At 43.6% G+C, this 25,045-nt stretch overlaps 1 protein-coding gene across 1 annotated transcript in view; it reads left to right on the forward strand.

Moving 5' to 3' along the window:
- Positions 1–25,045, forward strand: part of LOC309552408 (uncharacterized protein) — a 171,797-nt gene that overhangs the window by 26,300 nt on the left and 120,452 nt on the right. Inside the window, exons 3-4 of the mRNA XM_082253358.1 lie at positions 23,276–23,410; positions 23,515–23,577. Coding sequence (XP_082109484.1) covers positions 23,276–23,410; positions 23,515–23,577 — 198 coding nt within the window. The remainder of the gene's footprint in view (positions 1–23,275; positions 23,411–23,514; positions 23,578–25,045) is intronic.

The raw sequence follows: 25,045 nt of genomic DNA on the forward strand, positions 1-25,045 counted from the left end.
AGAAAAAAAAATCACTGCGTGCATGTCCAGGAGCAGCAGCATTTTGGCAGAAAAAATGCTTGACACATCCAAACGCATGTTAACACTAGGTGCATCAAGCACTGGAGCGTTGATTCATTTCAGTTGTTAGATTATTTTATCATTCTGGCCAATTAAATGTATTAATGCCCAAGCACTTGATGCACCTATACATGTTAACGCATTTTTACAAGCATTGTTACTGCCAAAATGCTCCTGCCAGAAGGAAAGGTGTCTAGGAAAGATGGGCAAATGCCTTGTGTGCATGAGGCCTTACTTGTGACAAATGCCAAGAACCTTCTGGTGCCTGCATGCAGCATGCGGTCCCTGTGCTCCTTCATACCGGAAACTCAGGGTGCAAGTAACAACCAGCTTTATTCTCACTGGCTGTGTCCTACCCTGTACCCCTAGGATTGCTTAATGACCAGCCATCACAGTGCTGAGCAAACAGTATGGTATATAAGAAAGGTGGGACAAATATATTTTTTCATTGGATTTATTCAGGAATAGATAGTAGAAAAAATGGGAAACAAAAATGCACTTTCCTGTAATGTTTGCGTAACTTTTGCACCCCCATACATTTACCACCAACTATAATCTACAAAGTCTGATAAATAAAATGATACTGCATTAGTGGGACTATTATTTAATAGATCAGAAATACAAAAATTCAAAATGAACTTATGTATTTCACTTTAGGAGAGCTTTTTTATTCCTATTTTCAGCTCTTGCAGGAAAAAAAAAAATGTGTAAAAGTTGTGCAAATTGTTAGCATAGGAACAAAAAAAAATAGAAAAGGGGTGTTCTAGGGTGACCCACCGGTATTAAAGTTACACATCAAAACATTTAGATATTTTTAAAAATGTTGACATTAAAAGTTTTGTTATAAAGGTTAAAAACAGAAGTACATAAAGTCAATTGTTTTATACATAAAGGGATTACTGTATGTATCGAGTCAGAGATGCTTTTTGCGGTTATTGCGGTTATTGCCGCTATGACATGACTTGACAGATATCTATTATGAAACATCTTACATCTAAAATTAAAAAAAGGTATACAATAAATATAGATGCGAAGATATATACGTTTACAATGTTCAGATAGACACTTTGACCAAAACAAAGGAAAGAGGGACTATCCTCATAAGAGGGGGGAGGGAGGGGGATTTTGAAAAGTAAAATAATAAAAAGTTCAACATGAGCACATAATACCATGAACTATAGACATGCAAAATTTACCATACGCTTACAAAAACAACATATTTGTGCAGAGAAATAGTGACATCTTCCGAGGCTGGGAGGAGTTATAGAAGGGAACCAATAAAAGGAAGGAAATGGGCTAAACCACACAGTTCTATATCTCTAGAATCATATGAAATTAAATCCTTAGCATGTTTTTATAGCCAGGTATGGGCTAATAAATATATACTAATTCGCCAAAATTAGTAAAAATGTCGGGCACTAAAAGGTAGAACATATAGAATACTTACTATGAAAATAACTCCTGATGTGCCCGATTAGAAATAACAGGGAAATAAGTAAAACTGATACAGTAATACAGTAATTCACAAATACCCCATTGGTAATTATATTTATATCTTGGTTCATACACAAGCCAACGAGACAAGATCAAAACAGGTACTAACCATGAGACAAAGTATACAGTCTAGTCTTTTCATGGGCAGATGTAATCCAAGGAAAAATCCCAGGGGATAGAGAATATAAATTACTAGTGTCATACCCAAAATGGCCAATCTAGAAAGCAAACAAAAAAAAATAGAAATCTGGCCTACCCAAAGAGACCCATGAAACTAGTAGTATATGGGTAATAAGATTAAAGGGTTAGTTACCTTAGGGTTAGTTACCTTTACTAAAAAATGCCTATGCAGGTAAGGGCACCAGTAGATAAAAACAAACCATTCAGCTTTGTCTAAAGTTGGATAATACCCTTGCTGGGCTAGGTGTAGGCCATTTATGTACCACCTGAAGCCTGGCCGAAAAACTCACAGAGAAGATGTCAACTAGTAGTGTTAGTGTCTTAGCAATGTCCTAGCAGCAAGGCAGAATAGGATGATGCCATCTCTGAGAGACTTTCGGCCAGTTTATTTTCATCTGCAGGTGCCACTTACCTGCATAGGCAGTTTTTTGGTAAAGGTGAAGTCCTGGAAGGGGTGTCTTGGAAGGATGGCCCCAGGACAAATTTTTATTTAAATCAAGATTCCTGCTACTTCCCTCTTGAGTTGCTCTCTATATGCACCTGTGCTAGCCTTGAATGTGAACTTTAGGCACTAGGCTTTGCATTGTGGTACTTTCCAGACATGCATGTACTGGTAAAGCTAGCCTTGGAGATCTTTCCAGGTCCAGAGCCATGGCATTTCTTAAGTTTGACCCTGCCTCTTAAAATTCTCTTTGTGAGTACGCTGTGTGGGTTGAGCATCGGGGGCTACCTCAATACTACCATCACTGGCCTCCATTAGAGCTTTCCATCTGTTTTACCACAGAAGGAATTAACAATGAGGTATTAAATGCTGGTGCTCTTTCCTGCCATTTAACAATGGAGAAGTACCTTATTGCTGCTGTTTTTACTGCAAGAGACACATGGAACTCTCCTTAGTTCATCCCTGCTGCGCACCTACAGTGACTTGGTCACCTTCTCAGCAGTTGCGTTTGTGAGTATTGGAGGCCTTTCCTGGTACCTTGAGCATGTTTCATCTGCAGTGCAACATGTCTAATTTTAGACATAAGGGGGCCAGTCCTGCTGTACTGAGAGCCAGACAGCAATCTGCCAGAGTCTTCCATCTTTGGAACCTTTTTAGCTCTATCAGGCATTAATGCTCTATTAAGGGTAATGTTTACAATAGTAATGCAGGACTTTATTGGCCTAACAGCACTACTAGTACTGCTGATTGCTGACCCTGATGGCTCTAGGGGTTCTACTCCAACCTATTCACATTTCCCAAACGAAAAGAAGGTGTCCACCATATTTTCAATCTCGAGGCCCTGAATTTCAGAAGAAATTCAATGTTTAACTTCCACCAGGTCTGTTTTAGCCTCCCTTTATTGTTCTGGCCTCAAGGATGCATACTTGTATATCCCCATTTTCCAGCCCATTGGAAATTCCTTTACTTATCTCTGGGACTGCTGCATTTCCAGTTTGTGGCCATGCCAATTCGCCTGTCCTCTGCACTGTAATTATTCACCAAGATGCTGGCTCTTGTGCTAGCCTTACTATGTTATCAGGGATATCCATTGTGGGATATCAACAGTTGACCTGAGTTCTGGCTAAAAACATAGCCCACACTGTTCAGGCCTTCCAGAGGTTAGGCTGAAGTCAGACCTTCAGAAGTATGATTTAAATCTGACTTGTTTGAAATAATATATGGGTCGTAGACACCACTAAAGCGAGAATTTTTTTCTTTTTCTTTTCCAGGATAAACTTTAAACTCTTCACTCTTAGACTCTTCAGATTCTTCAGGCCAGGGATCTTCTAACTTTTCACTCCTGGATGAGAGTCCTGTGGCTAGTGGCAGGCTGTCAAGGCAATCCAATTTGCCCATTTTCAATCCAGACCTCTATAACACAAAATCCTGTCACCATGGGACAAGCCATTTAAGTCATTGGACAGGCTAGTTTATCTAGTATAAAATATTAGAGTGCCCCTGGCTTTGCAGATCAGGAACCCAGTTCTGGAGTTGCGAAACTATTTCCGTGTGGTTTTCTAGAAGATCCTTACGATGGATACCATTTTTTCTGCTGGGAAGTGTGGAAATTTAGTCGATGTGAGTTTCCCTGCAATACTAAACCTCCTGGCTGGAGAGTAATCCAATCAGTATTCAGTCAGACAGCACCATGGGAGTGGCACACATCAGTCATCAGGGAGGAATCAGAAGTCTTGCTACAGTGAGAGAGGTAGAGTGGATCTTTTCATGGGCAGAACTTCATGTTCCAGCCATTTTCATCATTTACATCCCACTCATGGACAGTTGGCAGATAGACTTCCTCAGCCAGCAGTGCCTGGACCCAGGGGAATGGTCTGCACACTCAGAGTTGTACCACGAACTGTGCCACAGGTGGCATATGCTGGATGTGGACCTTCTGATCTCCAGGCTCAACAACAAATTGAACAGATTTGTCCCCAGGTACTGGGATCTTCTAGAGCAGTGGTTCCCAAACTTCCTAATGACGAGACCCTTTAATACAGTTCCTCATGTTGTGGTGATCTCCAACCATAAAATTATTTTATGTTGCTACTTCATAACTGTAATTTTGCTACTGTTATGAATCGTAATGTAAATATCTGATATGCAGGATGTATTTTCATTGTTACAAATTGGTGCAGGGGCTGGGGGCATGGTACAGGAGATGCAGGGGCTGCGGGCATGGTGCAGGAGATGCAGGGGCTGCGGGCATGGTGTAGAAGATGCAGGGGCTGTGGGCACGGTGCAGGAGATGCAGGGACTGCGGCATGGTGCAGGAGATGCAGAGGCTGTGGGCATGATGCAGGGGCTGCGGGCATAGTGCAGGAGATGCAGGGGCTGCGGGCAAGGTGCAGGAGATGCAGAGGCTGTGAGCTTGGTGCTGGAGATGCAGGGGCCGTGGGCACGGTGCAGGAGATGCAGGGACCGCAGGCATGGTGCAGGAGATGCAGGGGCTGCGGCATGGTACAGGAGATGCAGGGGCTGTGGGCATGGTGCAGAAGATGCAGAGGCTACGGGCATGATACAGGGGCTGTGGGCATGGTGCTGGAGATGCAAGGGCCACGGCATGGTGCAGGAGATGCAGGGGCCGCGGGCATGGTGCAGGAGATGCAGGGGCTGTGGGCATGGTGCAGGAGATGCAGAGGCCGCAGGCATGGTGCAGGAAATGCAGGGGCAGCGGGCATGGTGTAGGAGATGCAGGGCTGCAGGCATGATGCAGGGCTGTGGACATGGTACATGCAGAGCTGTGGGCATGGTACAGGGGAGGCAATGCTGCGGGCATAGTACAGGATTCAGTGCTGCGGGCATGGTACAGGAAGTTCTTCTGGAGAATCTCCTGGTACCATGCCCACAGCACTGCATCTCCTGAGGAGATGCAAGGGCTGCGGAGGGGTCTCACTTACCACTTTGGTGAGGCACCTTGCATTTAAAAATGGTGCCGCCCGGCACCAACACATCACCGTGCATGTACCGTCGGCTTTCCCCAGCGCAGTGTACCTGTCGGTCCGGCTGCGGCTATTTTTTTTTTCAGGTGCCGGTGTCGCGGTGTGTTCCCTGCCTAAGACTAACGGAAATATGTGTTTTCGATGGTCTTAGGTGACCCCTGTGAAAGGGTCGTTCGACCCCCATAGGGGTCGCAACCCTCAGGTTGAGAACCGCTGTTCTAGAGGAAGCAGTGGATGCTCTGGTGATCAACACAGCTTGATCTATGGCTTTCCTTCCCTGAAACTCATTCCTTGCCTACTTTATAGGATCGAGATTGAGGGCATCCTGATGATCTTGAAAGCATTGTACTGGCCCAAGCGGATGTGGTACTCTGACCTGATAAGACTCCTGTCAGGCCCTCCATGGACAATTCTGGATTGTGTGGATCTTCTGTCTCAAGGACTGATTAACCCTGTTTTTCGCTGACTTTAACAGCATGGGTGTTGAAGCCCAGGTTCTGAGGGACAGAGCTCTAAATCAGTGATCTCAATAATGCAAAAAGCTAGGAACTCTAATTCCCGCACAGTTTATCACTGCACATAGAAGTGAACAGATGTACAAAAAAGTGGCAACCACCCAACCTATAACTATTCCATGCACCTTACTGCAAAGGCCAGTTATAGGTTGGGGTGGTTGCATTTATTGTACAGTTCGTTGAATTGGATGCAGGGATGCAATGGATGCCTTCAGCTGCCATTGTGTTTTTGCGGGGGATCCCGTGCATTCCTGTGCCTTTAAGGAGAGGTGGGCTCTTTTCAGACAAACCTGCCCTTAATCTATCCACTACAATATGTGCTCCAATTTAGGAGATTTTGAAAATGATAGAGTTAGGACCACAGTACACAGAGGAGCCTTGATATAGGCACTGTGGCTTATGCATATATTTGCAAATGTGTGCAAACAAATTCCTCTTATTTTAACGTGAATTGTTAGACAGAGTCAATTTTCTTGTTTTGAAGGCTGGCTGCTAAGTGTGCTGGGAAATCTTTGTTTGTGATAGTGGTAAATGTGTGGTTCTACTTCATCCTTGGTTTCAGAATACACGCCTTTTCCCCCAAAACATGCAGTGAAATACGAATGCAGTTACACATATGCAGATATAAACATTTTCTAAAAAGTCATCAGGCAAGCCCTCATGTTTATTTCTCCCCTAACTGTAACTTCTGGCATATGCCTACCCTATGCTTGTTTTCACAATAACAGAAGGTGAAAGGAAATATTTAAATGGGTAAAACTTGTCTGGGGACAACTGTTTAACCACTTGCCGACTGCCTAACGTAGATCTACGCCGGCAGTCAGCCCCTCACAGGCAAAGCGACGTAGGTGTACGTCGCTAGCCTGTGAGGCTCTGGGGAGCGAGCGCGCGACGCTGGAGGCGCGCTCCCGCTCGCTCACGGACCCCCCGCGCGCGTGTCCGCCGGGCACTCGCGATCGTCCGTTAAAGCGGGAGAAAGGCAGGCGGCTAATGTAAACACTGCCGCCTGTCATTCTCCCCTGTGTAAGAATGGAGATCACACGGTTCTACTATGTAGGTCCGTTGATCTCTGTTCTTACACAAGTAGCCACATCCAATCACAGTTAGAAACACGCCCCTAGGGACACACTTAACCCCTCCCTCTCCAATAAAGTTAACCCCTTCCCTCCCAGTGTCATTTTTACAGTAACAGTGCATATGTATAGCACTGATTACTGTAGTAATGTCACTGGTAACCCCAAAAGTGTCAAAAATGTCAGTCAAGGGTCCGATCTGTCCGTCACAATGTCGCAGTCCCGCAAAAAAAAACGCAGATCGCCGCCATTACTCGTTAAAAAAAAAAAACAACAAAAATGACAAAAATCTTTCCCTTAGTAAACGCAATAACTTTTGCGCAAACCAATCAAAATACGCTTTTTACAATTTTTTTTTACCAAAAATATGTAGCAGAAAACAAATTGGCCTAAAATGTTAAAAAATTTTGATTTTTACATTTTATTTTGGGGAATTTCATATAAAAAAATGTGAAAAATATTGTTATTTTTGCAAAATTGACGCTCTTTTTTTCTTTATAGCGCATGATCAAAAAATTGCACAGGTGATCAAATACCACCAAAAGAAAGCTCTGTTTGTGGGAAAAAAGGACATGAAATTCGTTTAGGTACAGCGTCGCACGACTGCGCAATTGTCCATTAAAGCAACGCAGTGCCGAATCGCAAAATAGGTCCTGGTCAGGAAGGGGGTAAAATCTTCCGGGGCTTAAGTGGTTAAAGCTGGATACACACTATACAACTTTTCCTTTAGATTTACCTTCAACTATGTAGTGCAAGGGCATGCCTGATTGCATACAAATTGCAAGTGTTTAGGTTTGACCTCATATTATATGTTTTTGGTAAATCCGAACGAAAACGTCTAAAGTAAATTGTATAGTGTGTATCCAGCTTTTGAAAATATATCTCACGTTTGAGATATCTCCTCCTGCTTCTTATATTTTTGGGACAGGAAGGGAAATTAAATCTGCTCAACAGAGACAGACAACAAAAAAAAACCCAAAACCCCAGAAGTTTTATCTGAATGCACACAACAGTCCACAGAATGTACACAGAAATATCAATCACATAATTATTTTCATATCCAAGCATAGAGGAGAGTGAGAGCATTTGTGATAGTGAGCAACACAAGTTGAATGGTAGCACAATGGCAGCCAATAAAGAGCAGAGGGGAATACACACTTCATAGACTGCCTGGCCAATCATTGCCGTAAATACAGTGCAGTGGGTTAGTCAAAGCGAGAAATAAGGCCGGCCATACACGGGGTGAATTTCTTTCCTGCAAAAAAAGAAATCCGCTCGAATACCCCATTAACACAGGAAGGGGGAGATTTACTAAGGGCTCTTTCACACGGGCGGTCCGATCAGATCCGCCTGTCAGTTTTTTAGGCGGATCTGATCGGATCCTCCATGCAGCTCTATGGGGCAGCGGGTGTCAGCGGAGATACCTCCGCTGACACCCGCTGCCATCCGCATCCGATCCTGTGCTGAAATCTGGACGGATGGAAACCCTATTTTTCCATCCGTTCAGTAATCGGAGCGGAGCGGATCTGATGAGAGCGGACAAGCGGTCCGCTCTCATCCGATCCCCCATAGAGGGCAGCGGGTGCTGAGACACCTCCCTCTCCGCTCTGCGAGCGGAGACGGAGCTGTCATCCGCCCGGCTCAGCGGGGATCGCGGATCGATCCCCGCTGAGCAACACGGATCCGCCTACGGAGGCGGACCGTGTGAAAGAGCCCTAAAACTGGTGCACACAGAAGCTGGTGCAGCTGTGCATAGTAACCAATCAGCTTCTAAATTCAGCTTGTTCAATCAATCACTTCTGGACCAGAAGGTTTTACCCCCCTAATGACCAGGCCATTTTTTGCGATACGGCACTGCGTTAATAAAACTGACAATTACGAGGTCGTGCGACACTGTACTCAAATAAAATTGATGTCCTTTGTTTCCCACAAGTAGACCTTTCTTTTGTTGGTATTTGATTCCTTTGCAGTTTTTATTTTTTGCTCTATAAACAAAAAAAGAGCGACAATTCTGAAAAAAAAAAACAATATTTTTTACTTTCTGCTATATACAGTATCTCACAAAAGTGAGTACACCCCTCACATTTATGTAAATATTTTATTATACATTTTCATGTGACAACACTGAAGAAATGACAGTTTGCTACAATGTAAAGTAGTGAGTGCACAGCTTGTATAACAGTGTAAAAATTAGCTGTCCCCTCAAAATAACTCAACACACAGCCATTAATGTCTAAACCGCTGGCAACAAAAGTGAGTACACCCCTAAGTGAAAAGGTCCAAATTGGGCCCAATTAGCCATTTTCCCTCCCCGGTGTAATGTGACTCATTAGTGTTACAAGGTCTCAGATGTGAATAGGGAGCAGGTGTGTTAAATTTGGTGTTATCACTCTCACTCTCTCATACTGGTCACTGGAAGTTCAACATGGCACCTCATGGCAAAGAACTCTCGGAGGATCTGAAAAAAAGAATTGTTGCTCTAAATAAAGATGGCCTAGGCTATAAGAAGATTGCCAAGACCCTGACACCTAACTGACATTTTTGCCACTTTTTGGGGGACCAGGTACTACAGTTATCAGTGCTAAAAATATGCACTGTTCCTGTACTAATGACACTGGCAGGGAAGGGGTTAACACCAGGTTAAATCAAAGAGTTAAATGTGTCCCTAGGGGGTGCTTTCTATTAGTGTGGGGGATGGGCTAAATAGGAGGAACACAGGACCCCTGTGTTCATCACTGACAGGACATTGACAGAACACCATGTTTACAACGGCAGACCGTCGTTCTATCTCTACGGAGAGGGATCACAGGTGCCCGGCGGACATCCCCCTGTGGCCAATCGGTGCTTGCGCCCCCCACTAGCGGTCCCGCAAAGCGACATACAGGTACATTGTTTCGCGGGACAGAGCAGACCTGCCGCAGTAAAACTAAGGCGGCTGGTCAGCAGGCGGTTAAGCTTTGACAATACTGTAAAACCTGAAAGCTGATTGGTGACTATGCACAGCTGCAGAAGATTCTGTGTGCACCTGTTTCAGTAAATCTCCCCCACAGTGTTAATGCGGGAATCCCTCCTGCTGGGCCATTGTCTTCTCCCGGAGAGGACAGCTTCCCCCACCCTTCCAATTGGGAGAAGACAATGGCCCGACAGGAGGAATTCCTGCATAAACACTGTTAATGGGGGAAGCTGCCCCGCCGGGAGAAAACAGTAATTATTGCTAGTGGCTATAGTAGCCCCTAGTGATAATCGCAGTAAAAACCCGGCATGCTGGTTGTACCCAAGTTACTCAATCAATCAACTTGATACTTTCAGCCTGTCCATACACAGTTCGAATCTCAGCCAATTCCTGCGGAACTGGCTGAGATTCGAACTGAGTATGGCCTGCCTAAGTTTAGCTGTGCACTTATAAGCAAAGTCCTCGCTAAAAAAAGTCCTTTGCTGACTGAAAAATTCTGGAGGAGTAATTCCCCTGTGAAAATTTAGCCACACATCTCCCAATTTCTTGTATGGTGTGTTTATTCCTACAGAAGTAGAAACATAAATCACTATTTCCTGACAGACTCCATGGCAGCATATGTATGGGTTAACACTGCCTCCAACCCTATAGGACCACACTCCCATAAATCTTTGCTCAGAGCCAGGGGCCACATTCCTTTTTTGTCCTCCTCCTAAGGACCAGAATGGTTGAAGTTTTACCTTTCCACGATCAAGGCCTGGTTGTTCAGCAAGCGGTGCCCTGGAAGACGTGTGGAGTCTCCAGCAGTCACTACCAGTGATGGAAGTAGTTACTTTTGAGGGTAACGAGTAATCTAACTGAATACTCGTGCTCTCCCTGTAACGGCGGTGCCGCTACTTCGGCTGCGTTACCGCAATTACATCTACCGCCACTAGATGGCAGTAGTGTAATTGTAATTCCCCCTCTACTGTATGACCGCGGCCGGCGCTGCCCGCGGTAGTGGAGAGAGGACTATTTGGAACTGTAAGCTGTATGCCACCGCTCTTATGGGAGACTGACAATTATCAGCTCAACAAACCTTTGAAAAGAGACTTCTTGTGTGCATTGTTCTTTCTTCTAACCTTCATGGGGATGTCTTCTGGAAAGAGTGCTCTGCACAGAGCAAGGTTTGGCTGGGGTCACATCAGGCTGTGTGACCCTATGGATGTCCCATGATCAGGTTGAAAATGGGCACCCAGGGACCCCCAAGTTAGGGGACTTCAATGTGCCATGTGGATCATGCAGCCAGGTTTCAACAGGCTAAAGAGCTGATATTATACAATATTAGTCTCTGTAGTCATTAATACTGCCCCAAGGGAGCAGTAAAGGGACTCTAAATAGACAAAGTGATAGGTTTTCTTGTAATAATATGGCCCCACACACACACACACACACACTTATGCTCGTCCCCGTGTGTGGTTTGGGAAGAGTTTTGAGGACATTTCAGTGTTTGAAAATATTTGTGTACACTAGCCCCTATGATCACAAGAGATGCACTTTTGTAGAAAAGATAGTATTGGTGCAAAGTTTTGCTAAGAGGGCAATACAGAATTATCTTGACTATTGTAAGAGCTTGCTATTACATTGAGCAATGTTGAAAATTTTTGGTGTTAGCAGAGCACAACTTTTTTCCTTTTCTATGCACACCGGTGTGCCACACCACCACCACCAATGTGCCACACCACTGCCACCACCAGTGTGCCACACCACCGCCACCACCAGTGTGCCACACCACCAGTGTGCCACACCACCGCCACCACCAGTGTGCCACACCACCGCCACCACCAGTGTGCCACACCACCACCACCAGTCTGCCACACCACCACCAGTGTGCCACACTGCCACCACCAGTGTGCCACACCACCACCACCAGTGTGCCACACCGCCACCACCAGTGTGCCACACCACCAGTGTGCCACACCGCCACCACCACCACCAGCCAGCCACTCCAGGCAGCAGGTACCAAAAAACAAAAAAAACAAAATACAGTTACTCACATAGTCAGGAGGACTCAGGACTCAGACCCCCACAGTGTACCACACCGCCACCACTATTAAAGATCTTATAGATTGTAATTGCATTATAGAATAGTAAAAAAAAGTCACAGTTACTTTGCTGAGTAAAATAAAAACTCCAAGCAGGTGTATGGCGCTGCCAATATACCAAATCTTCTGTATACTTAATCCTCCATACACATCTCCACAAGTGTAAAGTGCAAAATAAACAATCTTAAATGTAATAAATAGTGTTGGACTCGTAAAGTGCTAAGTGCAATGATCCTGTGCTATGTGTATTATAAATCAATAAATCCGTGATAAGTGACCCCTTTAGGGTAAACAATCACACTATCAATCCACTTAAAGTAACCATATGCCAACACAAATAGAAATATAAATATGTAAATAGTGATATACTGATGAAAAGTGGGTGTGGTATATAAAAAAAGGTGATAAAAATCATAAAAAATATATGTTGAAAATATATAAAAATATATAAATATATATAAACACCTATATAAATCTGTAGGGGGAATGGCATAAACAACTTTAAAACACTGTAAAAACTAGCAGCAGATGTATAGAGACAACCATAAATTATAGCAGCATTAATCAAAATAATATAAGAACCAATAGGTCATAAACATTTAAAACAAAATGGATTATGAGTCCATAAATATAAGGTGCAAACAAAGTGACTTCAGTGCAGGTGCATTCAAATGCTGTTTTGAGGGTGCCCGGATTCCAGTGACCACTCTGTGCTCCCCGCACCCTTAGGACCACACTCACCGACAATAATCACCCCTGCAGGGGTATCAGGCCTTGGAAATATTGCCACTGTATCCCCTCTGCTCTCCCTGGGTGGTCTTATAAGTAGGGGTATGGTCCCGACCTGCCCGAGTCCTCTGTCGCACTGTCCTTGGAAACTGGGGTATCTTGTTTAATTACAGTAGGATTCTTGTTCTTGCTTCATCTATATTTTCCTTAGTTAAACTAATGTACCATAGTAGTAATTGGACAGCTATTTAAAGAACACTAAAGTTTTCTATTCAGTAATTGTTTTGTCCCAAATGTTTGTAATTGTCGATTTGTTATAATTTGTATATCTTTTAAAGAAAACTCTGCAAAAATAAATAGCAGGCATATACAGATTGGAAGGGGAGAACAACACGTGTAGCAGGTGCAGAGTTTTGTAGCTTCTACATGGTCTGATTGGGACCATGTAGAAGCTACAAAACTCTGCACCTGCTACACGTGTTGTTCTCCCCTTCCAATCTGTATATGCCTGCTATTTATTTTTGCAGAGTTTTCTTTAAAAGATATACAAATTATAACAAATCGACAATTACAAACATTTGGGACAAAACAATTACTGAATAGAAAACTTTAGTGTTCTTTAAATAGCTGTCCAATTACTACTATGGTACATTAGTTTAACTAAGGAAAATATAGATGAAGCAAGAACAAGAATCCTACTGTAATTAAACAAGATACCCCAGTTTCCAAGGACAGTGCGACAGAGGACTCGGGCAGGTCGGGACCATACCCCTACTTATAAGACCACCCAGGGAGAGCAGAGGGGATACAGTGGCAATATTTCCAAGGCCTGATACCCCTGCAGGGGTGATTATTGTCGGTGAGTGTGGTCCTAAGGGTGCGGGGAGCACAGAGTGGTCACTGGAATCCGGGCACCCTCAAAACAGCATTTGAATGCACCTGCACTGAAGTCACTTTGTTTGCACCTTATATTTATGGACTCATAATCCATTTTGTTTTAAATGTTTATGACCTATTGGTTCTTATATTATTTTGATTAATGCTGCTATAATTTATGGTTGTCTCTATACATCTGCTGCTAGTTTTTACAGTGTTTTAAAGTTGTTTATGCCATTCCTCCTACAGATTTATATAGGTGTTTATATATATTTATATATTTTTATATATTTTCAACATATATTTTTTATGATTTTTATCACCTTTTTTTATATACCACACCCACTTTTCATCAGTATATCACTATTTACATATTTATATTTCTATTTGTGTTGGCATATGGTTACTTTAAGTGGATTGATAGTGTGATTGTTTACCCTAAAGGGGTCACTTATCACGGATTTATTGATTTATAATACACATAGCACAGGATCATTGCACTTAGCACTTTACGAGTCCAACACTATTTATTACATTTAAGATTGTTTATTTTGCACTTTACACTTGTGGAGATGTGTATGGAGGATTAAGTATACAGAAGATTTGGTATATTGGCAGCGCCATACACCTGCTTGGAGTTTTTATTTTCATACTATATATCTTCGGAAATATAGTTTAACAGGTGGGCAGCAGCCATTACGAATAAGGAATCTATTCATATCCTAAGCGCGGATTTATATATATCATAGCACTTTGCTGAGTAACTAATTACTTTTTCAATGTGGTAACTGAGTCACTAACTCAATTACTTTTTGGGAGAAGTAATTTGTAACTGTAACTAATTACTTTTTTAAAGTAAGATGACCAACACTGGTCACTACCTATTAGCGAGGTGGAGAAGGTCGATTGATGCGGTGCCATGTGGAGTCTCCAGCAGTCCCTAGCTATTAGCGGGGTGGAGAAGGATGCGGTGCCATGAAGAGCTCAGAGCCTAGCTATAAGCAGGTGGCCATAAATGCTCTGGACCCAGGCAGCAGCATCTTCTGTATCCAGGCATGGTCATGCGGCATGCAGTGCGCAGTGATGTTTACTTTTATATTGCATATTCCATGGCAACAGTTTTTGTGCATTTGTCTGTTTTCTTCCCTGGCTCTAGTTTCTTCCAGCCTATGGCAGCTGGAGCGCATTTGTGTTCCAAGCTACCACTCTCTCTTCCGGCCTGGCTTCCCTGGGTTACTTCTGTCCAGGGACTTAGGACATACGTGCTGTGAGTGGCGGCAGTGGTGTCATTACAGTGGAGAAATTCAATAGGTGGTCAGTACTGTTGATATTGTTGATATTGGGTTTTCTCTGTGGGCAGCTTGCAGCTTTTTTTCCTAAATGCTGTGTGCAATCATCACAGGTATATGCTCTGCATTAACACCCTTGTGTGCTGCCTGTGTGTGATTCTGCTATGGTTCTATCACTAGGGATTTTCAAAGGAAAAAATTTAATTTAAACTTGCTTGCGGCTGTAATGTATTGTTGGCTCCCTGCAATACAAATAAAAAGCATGAAAAAAAACGGCAAAATTGAAAATAAAAAAGGGCGTAGGGCCCCCCCAAAATCCATACCGGACCCTTATCTGAGCAAGCAGCCTGGCTGGACAGGATGAGGGGGTTGGGGGGGCGGACAAGCACCCCCCCATGAACCTTACCAGGCCACTTGCCCTCAACATGGGAAGGGTGCTTTGGGGTGCCCCCCAAAGCACCTTGTCCCCATGTTGATGGGTACAAGGGTCTCTTCCCGACAACCCATGGCTGTGGTTGTGGGGGTCTGCGGGTGGGGAGTTTATCGGAATCTGGAAGCCCCCTTTAACGAGGGGGCACCCAGATACCGGCCCCCCCCCATGTGAATGAATATTGGGTACATCATACACCTACCCATTCACCAAAAAAGCGTGCAAAAAAAAACAAAGACAAAAGCCAGTTTATGACAAGTCCTTTATTAAAAAAATAAAAAAATAGTGTCCCCTGATGTAAATCCATCGTCAATCACGTCGCCCACCGCACCCGAAAAAGAAAAAATAAATGAAGCTCTTGCCTCTTCAGACGCCTCACGTGTAATAAGCTGTTATTACATGTCAGAAGGGGCAGTGCCCCGGTGTCCCCGCCCCTTTCCTATAAAAGAGCTATCACAGCTCATTACACCGGAGGCATGTGAAGAGGCAAGAGCTTCTTTTTTTTTTTTTTTTTTTGGGTGCGGCCAGGGACGTGATTGACGATGAATTTACATAGAGGGACACTATTTTTTATTAAAGGACAATTGCCTTTTGTCTTTATTTTTTTGTACACTTTTTTTGTGAATGGGTAGGGGTACGATGTACCTAATATCCATTCACATAAGGGGGGGCCGGGATCTTGGGGCCCCTTTGTTAAAGGGGGCTTCTAGATTCCGATAAGCCCCCCACCCGCAGACCCCCACAACCACAGCCAAAGGTTGTCGGGAAGAGACCCTTGTCCCCATCAACATGAAGACAAGGTGCTTTGGGGGGCACCCCAAGCACCCTCCCCATGTTGAGGGCAAGTGGCCTGGTGTGGTTCAGGAGGAGGGGGGTGCTGGTATTGACTGGGGGGGGGGTCCCTCGCCATTTTTGTCATGTTTTTTATCTGTATTGCAGGGAGCCGACAATACATTACAGCCGCAAGCACGTGTTCTAGTGCGAACCGAACCGGGGGTTGTCGGCTCATCACTATCTATCACCTGTGCAGGTTGGCTGTCTGTGCAGTTCCACACTGTGGATGTATCACTGCCCCCCATTTTTGCCAGCCCTTGTGTAGCAGGTATGAGAGGATGTGTTTAATCCTTTCCTTTCCTCGCTTGCCTGGGCACTCTGTTTGGGGTTTTTAACCCTTTCCTTTCTACCCTATTTTGTTTTTTGTGAGTCCTTCTAGGTCAGATTGACAATACACGGCACAAGATGATAAAGCCCTCATTAGGTCACAACATCAACATTCTTCTTCCAGATTTAGTCATCATAGGTTATCGTCAAGGTCCAGCCTTCATAGCAAAAGTGCTGAATCCTCCTCTAGGTACCGCACCCACCGCCATGTCACCATGAGAGTCTTTTTGACACCTTTGGTCAAGGCAATGAAGGGGGCATTTACATGGGTAGAACCTGTAGAGTCTCCTGAAAAGCAAGAGGAAGTTCCTTAAGCACCTCTAGAGAGAGCATTGAGGCCTTGCTGAGGCAAGCAAGCATGTTGTTCCTCCTTGGAAGATGCATTGAATGGCCTGAAAGTCAGCCTGGGCTCTTGTGACCATGTTTAAAGCAATGAAAATGTGAAAGGAGAATGGGGACACAGTATTCAAGAGCATTTTCAAATGAAGCGGCCAGAAACTCAGTAGTTCAGGAGCCGGAGCTGGCTGCAGTTTCCATGGTGATGCTTCAATTGACATCATCCGCATAGTGGTTATGCTTTCGTTAGTTACGGCTAAGTGAGTGCTATGGCTGTGGCCTTGGCCTGCTAATCCTGTCTCCAGCAGGTGTGGTGTAAGATCACTTTAAGGGAGATCCATCTTTTGGCATCAAGCTGAATAGCACCATAACCCGGGCCACAGTTGGCAAGTTGGGTTTTGCCTCAGGACCAGAGTATGGGCCTCAGACCATTGGAATGTCAAAGTGGTCCTTTCGGACATGCATGGTCCTTCAGATGTTCTCCTCATCTCAGATTCCTTTCCACAGATTTGCCTCATTCCGAGGAAAAGAAGCATATATTCTTGTATTACGTAAAGTCTCTGGTGTCACAAAGTGCTGCTGTGCTAGTCCCAGAATGCAGAAGAATTCAGGGCATGTATTTGCCCCTCTTTATGGTCATGAAGAAGAAGAAGAATGACTTGCTGAGGCCAGTTAAAAACCTCACATGCAGGGCCGGGTGACTGGCTCGTTTCCATAGACCTAAAGATGCTTACTTGCATGTGTCCATTGTAGAAGTCTTCTGGAAGTTCCTTCGGTTCGCCGTAGGTCAAGACCATCTCCAGCTCACTTGTCTACCATTCGGGCTTTCAACATCACCGTGCATGTTTTTCAAAAGTCTTATTGGTTGTTATAGTTTTTATAAAACAAGGGGCATACACCTGCATCATTACTTGAATGACCTTCTCCTACTATCCCAAGACAGAGGGCAGCTGCTGGAGCCCAGAGCTGAGATCTTTTTTTTTTTTAATTATAATTCTTTATTTTAAACAACTTTTCATACAGACAGACATGGGAGAAACATTAGCCAATGCATACCAAATGATATAGCTTGTAGAATAAATCATATCAAGAAAAAGCACACAAGGCATAGAGATCATAATCCTTGTCATAAAGCACCACTGATAGCAGATACTGGAGTCTCTACCATCCTGACCGTACATTATTTCCTTAAGCAACAAACTAACAAAACCTATAAAAAGAAGAGAGAAAAAAAAATAATTAAATAAAAAATACCAGCTATTTTGGTAAGTTATAGTGAGACCGAAGGGGGTAATTCCCGCTTCCACAGGGCAAGAATGCAGGCTCTAGCCACATTTAGAAGGTGGATCAGCACTGAATTTTTAAATTTATGTTTTGAGAGCTCTGAATAGTGGAGAAGATATCTGGCCGGAGCGGAGATCTTTTCAATGCTCCTCAAATTTGGCTGGTTGCTGAATCTGGGAAAGAGTCACCTGGAGCCCACTCTATTCTATTGTGTACCTCGGGGTTCAGTTCGATATAATCAAGAAAACCCTCTGGATCCTGATGATCTGGAACAGAATACTCCAGGCCCTATCTTCTTCCCACCTGCGTGCCTTTTAGTGTGTAAAATTATCAGTGGTCAAGTGGATGCTCTGGAGATTGTGGCCCTGCCAGAAGGGGTTTCCCCAGCAGTGGGAGCCAGAAAGCAGAATTCAGGTCATCTACATAACCTCGGTCTTGAGACAGAGTCCCTGGTGGCTGCAACTGAGAAACTTACTCGTTAGCCATTCCATTACCCCTATTTCTTGGTTCACAATCACGTCCAATGCCAGCAATAGGGAATGGGGGCTTACTGCCTATCGGGGAAAGCTCAAGGCAGGTGGGGCTGTCAGTTTCATAAGATTGTGTTGAAAATTCTGAAACTACAGGCAGCCTTCAGCACCCTACAAGCCATTTATGTCTTGGGCTCAGAAGAATGTAGCCAACATCTCAGAGGCTCATGTCCCTGAATTCCAGAATGGACTTTCTTTCCAGAGTCCAATTGGACAACAATGAATGGTCTCTCCATGTGGAGGTTCTCAAGCGGATTTAGTCCCTGGGGGTCAGTCTAGAAGTCGGTCCGTTCACCTCCCCATGCAACAGGAAAATGGAAAAGTATTATACAATGGGGCTGGTATCTCCAAGGCTTCAGGACAAATTATTGAATTATTGGGAATACAGCAGGACCTGTGAGGTTCTTCCAGTCCTAGTCATCCTCAGGTTTCTTTGAAGACGCAGAACAGAAGTTGTGGAGGTGCTAGCACAGCTCAGCTACCAGAACCCAGAGCCCCTTCCCCTCAGGCCAGACCTTCTGTCACTAGGTGCAATTCTACATCCATGTCCAGTAGGGCTGAAACAACTAATCGGTTAATCGACAACTAATCGATTATGAAAATAGTTGTCAACTATTTTCATAATCAATTTGTTGGTCAGCCGATTAGTTGGCCTGCATACAGAATGCATTATTTGTTTACATATCAGAAAATACAGTGCAGCACACATACAGCTCTTTACACCATCCATACATGTCAGTATACACAGTGCAGCACACATACAGCTCAGTACACCCTCCCTACATATCAATATACACAGTGCAGCACACATACAGGTCAGTACACCATCCATACATGTCAGAACGTACAGTGCAGCGCACCTACAGCTCAGTACACCATTCATACATGTCAGTATACACAGTGCATCGCACCTACAGCTCAGTACACCATCCATACATATCAGTATACACAGTGCAGCGCACCTACAGCTCAGTGCAATTTGGACCTCTGATTTCATTGCGGCTTGCGACTTCATTTAACAGAACTCAATGCAAGTCAATAGAATTGAAAAAAAGGTATTGGTTTTAGTATCAGAGCACCCTTTCCAGCAAACTATACAATGAAAAATGGGAATATTTAGTTCACATATAGTCCATACAGAATTTGTATTGGTAATATGTGGTCACACCCCTTTAGCGCCTGATAGTTTAAACACATGTACAAGCTATTGGGATTTGAGCACAGGTACAGTGCCTTGCAAAAGTATTCTGCCCCCTTGAACTTTGCGAGCTTTTGCCAAATTTCAGGCTTCAAACATAAAGATATAAAACTGTAATTTTTTGTGAAGAATCAACAACAAGTGGGACACAATCATGAAGTGGAAAGAAATTTATTGGATATTTCAAACTTTGTTAACAATTAAAAAACTGGAAAATTGGGCGTGCAAAATTATTCAGCCCCTTTACTTTCAGTGCAGCAAACTCTCTCCAGAAGTTCAGTGAGGATCTCTGAATGATCCAATGTTGACCTAAATGACTAATGATGATAAATAGAATCCACCTGTGTGTAATCAAGTCTCTGTATAAATGCACCTTCACTGTGATAGTCTCAGAGGTCCGTTTAAAGCGCAGAGAGCATCATGAAGAACAAGGAACACACCAGGCAGGTCCGAGATACTGTTGTGGAGAAGTTTAAAGCCGGATTTGGATACAAAAAGATTTCCCAAGCTTTAAACACCCCAAGGAGCACTGTGCAAGCGATAATATTGAAATGGAAGGAGTATCAGACCACTGCAAATCTACGAAGACCTGACCGTCCCTCTATCTAAACTTTCAGCTCATACAAGGAGAAGACTGATCAGAGATGCAGCCAAGAGGCCCATGATCACTCTGGATGAACTGCAGAGATCTACAGCTGAGGTGGGAGACTCTGTCCATAGGACAACAATCAATCGTATACTGCACAAATCTGGCCTTTATGGAAGAGTGGCAAGAAGAAAGCCATTTCTTAAAGATATCCATAAAAAGTGTCGTTTAAAGTTTGCCACAAGCCACCTGGGAGACACACCAAACATGTGGAAGAAGGTGCTCTGGTCAGATGAAACCAAAATCGAACTTTTTGGCAACAATGCAAAATTTTATGTTTGGCGTAAAAGCAACACAGCTCATCACCCAGAACACACCATCCCCACTGTCAAACATGGTGGTGGCAGCATCATGGTTTGGGCCTGCTTTTCTTCAGCAGAGACAGGGAAGATGGTTAAAATTGATGGGAAGATGGATGGAGCCAAATACAGGACCATTCTGGAAGAAAACCTGATGGAGTCTGAAAAAGACCTGAGACTGGGACGGAGATTTGTCTTCCAACAAGACAATGATCCAAAACATAAAGCAAAATCTACAATGGAATGGTTCACAAATAAACATATCCAGGTGTTAGAATGGCCAAGTCAAAGTCCAATCGAGAATCTGTGGAAAGAACTGAAAACTGCTGTTCACAAACGCTCTCCATCCAACCTCACTGAGCTCAAGCTGTTTTGCAAGGAGGAATGGGCAAAAATTTCAGTCTCTCGATGTACAAAACTGATAGAGACATACCCCAAGCGACTTACAGCTGTAATCGCAGCAAAAGGTGGCGCTACAAAGTATTAACTTAATCGGGCTGAATAATTTTGCACGCCCAATTTTTCCGTTTTTTCCGTTTTTTATTTGTTAAAAAAGTTTGAAATATCCAATAAATTTCGTTCCACTACATGATTGTGTCCCACTTGTTGTTGATTCTTCACAAAAACTTACAGTTTTATATCTTTATGTTTGAAGCCTGAAATGTGGCAAAAGGTCGCAAAGTTTAAGGGGGCCAAATACTTTCGCAAGGCACTGTATATCTTTTCTCACAATATAGCTGTTTTTTTGTATGTATCACTGCATAGAGATATTCAAGAATACATTGTCTTTTTTTAAACTTTACCTAACTAAATTATACCCCACAGTCTGAGTTTTTTTTTTTTTTTGTTTTAAGTGATTATGAAAGTAATCGTTAGTTGAAGCCCTAATGTCCAGCACAGTGGCATCTAATGGTCTTTTTCTTGAAATTGGAAATCCTCGGCTGCTCCTCCAGAGTCATCTTCGCTCTTAAGAGTACTAGGAGAGTGAATACAAACAAAGTTTATGGGAGAACCTAGTCAATGTTTGTGCAATACATGTCTGCTGCTGATGGATCATGTAATGATCCTGAAGTTCAAAATATTCTGGGCCAGAATCCAGTCAGATTTAGATCTGGCGCTATCGATCAGCTCCCACATAGTACAATTGTCAGCTTTATCGGCCTTCAAGGGTGTATCCAGATCTAGGCATTTTTTTTTTTCCTGTCTGACAATTCTTTAAGGGAGCAACTGCGTTTAGACCTCGGAGTAAGCAGAGGCTTCCCAAATTGAATCTCCCTCTTGTTTTGGACCCCCTTTCCCTTGGAGTGGAGTGTTTTAGGGCTGTCTCCAATAAAGGTCTCTGTCAAGTTCGCCTTTCTCATGGATATTATGTCGGCATAAAAAGCCTCAGAAACTGAAGCATCAGTCATGGAGAACCTTTCCTAATGTTCTTTCCAGAGCAAGTGGTGCTGTTACCTATGCTTGACTCAATTCCAAAGGAAACATCAGACTTTCATGGGAACCAAGAAATTGTTCTGCCAACCTTTAGAGTACTAACATGCGTCCTTTAGAAATGGGAGAGGTCACGTTGTGGCTTAGTTGGTTTAGTAAACAGAGAATCCTGAGTTAAAATCTCAGCAGTGTCTTTTCTTTTACAAAATAGTGATCTGACTTCTGCGCTACTATTAGTGACTTAGCAAGTGTGAAACAAATGTGAAAATACAAAAAAAAAAAAAACAGACACCTGTGTCAAAGTATATTTGAAGTTTCTGCATTACACCTAAAGTGTTTCCCCATGAACTATGTATAAGATTGCCTTTTCTTTGGTTCTAGTAATCTCTCAGATATTGTGATGTTATATCTACAACTACAGCTTACTTCAGGCTTTTAGTAAGCTCGTTCATTTTTTCTGCCAGAAAGAACAAAGGGAAATGTGCCTCATCTAGGACGATTGGTTCATGGGTTGTCCTGGCCTTCCTACAGGCTCACAGAACTGAGGGCTTAGCTCCTTTTGGAGGTAGTGACCACTCACTCGACTAGGAGTGTGTCTATCTTGGGCAGATTTGCAGCATGTGGTTCCCAATGTAATCTGTAGGGTGGCCTCGTGGTCCTCAATCTATACATTTACGGCTTATTATTGTGTAGAGCCTGCTTCTTTGTCCTCTGTGTTTATTTTGACTTGAAGGTCCTGTCTGTTGACGGTACAAATTAAAGCCTTTGGTTCAGCATTGCCCGCCCATAGGGTGTATAGCTAGTTAGTTCCCATACATATGCTGCTATGGAGTCTGTCAGTAAAACGGAAAATTTCCTATCAAATACTTACCGTAATTTTCCTTTCCTGACGAACTCCATGGCAGCAGGAGTTCCCTCCTAGTGTCATGAGTACGCTAGTTATGGAACGCGGCCTCTGGCTCTGAGCAAAAATTTATGGGAGTAGGGTCCTATAGGAGTGGAGAAAAGGCGGGGTTATCCCATACATATGCTGGAAAGGAGTCCATCAGGAAAGGAAGATTACAGTAAGTATTTGATATTGTCTGTTATATATGCTTGATTTTTTTTTTTTATTTCTTCTTACACTTTATAATCTATAGCTGTTTGTACTTCTACTCCCATATAGAGTCTGTTCATGTTGTCAAATGTATTCTTGTATACATTTGTAAACAGTAATACAACTACTGCTAAAAATGGTATATGTTCTGATTATATATTTACATATTTCCCCTCTATAAAAAGGGCAAGTATGGCATACAGGATGCTTTGGACACAGAAGATGTATCAATGACCTTTGAAAGCTTTCAGCACAACAATGGAACTCTTTATACTTGCTTCATTCAGAATGGCATTAGGATGTACTTTGATGATGAACAGGTGAATATTCTCTAGGCATTTTAAGATCTTTTATGTGTATAGATTTTGTGTTTATTTTTTATATAGAGTGCAGCAAACTTAACTGTTATATTCCTTCAATTTAGGGGATGGTTCCATTTCCTGAAGAACTTTACAGCCAAGGGAATTTTATTCACACCCAAAGTGAGGTAATGTTACTAGATTATTATTATTTAAAACAATACCTTAATGCAGGGCTCAAAATTTCAAGTTCTGAGCTACTAGCCAGGCCTTAAGGGTTACTCACTACTAGTTGCCCCACCCAGTCAATAATTCTGCCCCTAAACACGCCCTCATAAAATGACACTGTTAAATGTTTTTGCATGAATGCAGAAGTTACAAAAATAAATATTAATAACAACTTTATCAGTGCCCATCAATGCAGCCTATCAGTGCCCATCAGTGCAGCATCATCAGTAAAGCTTATCAATGCCGCCTCATCGGTGTCCATCAGTGAAACCTCACCAGTGCCCATCAGTGCAGCCTCACCAGTGCCCATCAGTGCAGCCTCTTCAGTGCAGCCTCACCAGTGCCCATCAATGCAGCCTCACCAGTGCCCATCAATGCAACCTCACCAGTGCCCATCAGTGCAGCCTCACCAGTGCCCATCAGTGCAGCCTCTTCAGTGCAGCCTCACCAGTGCCCATAAAAGCAGCCTCACCAGTGCCAATCAATGCAGCCTCACCTGTGTCCATCAATGCCCCCTCTCCAGTGCGCATGAATGCAGGCTCACCAGTGTCCATCAATGCAACCTCACCTGTGCCCATTAATGCAGCCTGATCAGTGCCCATCAATGCTGCCTCACCTGTGCCCATCAATGCAGCCTCACCTGTGCCCATCAATGCAGCCTAACGTTTGCCCCTCAATGCAGCCTCACCTGTGCCTGTCAATGCAACCTCACCTGTGCCCGTCAATGCAGCCTGACTAGTGCAGGAGAAGAGAGAGGAGAGGAAGAGGAAAGCCGGCTGGATAATCATAGAGCAGGGATTGCCCTGCTGTAACAGCTTTCATTTGAATTGCCGGGCGCTCGCCATCACACACAGTCCCGCTCTGTGATTATCCTCTCTTTTCCCCTGGGCAATCACTGGGACAACGGCACCTGAGGGAGCCCCACACTCGCCCTTAATCATTTCCACCCGCAAAATGCGAGCAGGCGACTGGAAAATTTGAGGGCTGCCTTAATGCCTTGTATTTTCCTTATTTTTGTATTGTTGTATTTGTTAGGCATATGCTATTAGTGCGTTTTAAGGTCCCTTTCACACTTATGCGACCTAAAAGTTGCACGATTTTGCCACAATATTTGTGTTGCGATTTTGACTGAACTTGAGGCAATGACTATGTCTATGGACCTCAAAATGCATTAAAATCGGGCCAAAGTAGTCGCACAGATATGAATGATACTCATTGGAAATCATGTCACGACTTATCATGCAACTTTGCAGTCCCAAGTCGCACAAGTCTGAAAGGGGCCTGAGCACAACTCCAGTCGTGGGGATGAATTAGACTGTCTTTCAGATTTTTTTTTTGTTATCTCTGACTACAAGAGGACAAGAAAGGTAAGCGTTGGCACTCACCAGCACTGCCAGGAGAGGATTCTGTGTCTGTTCAGACAGAAAC

The sequence above is a fragment of the Pelophylax lessonae genome (assembly GCF_965119305.1).
Source record: "Pelophylax lessonae genome assembly, chromosome: 4".
NCBI classification, from domain to species: Eukaryota; Metazoa; Chordata; class Amphibia; order Anura; family Ranidae; genus Pelophylax; species Pelophylax lessonae.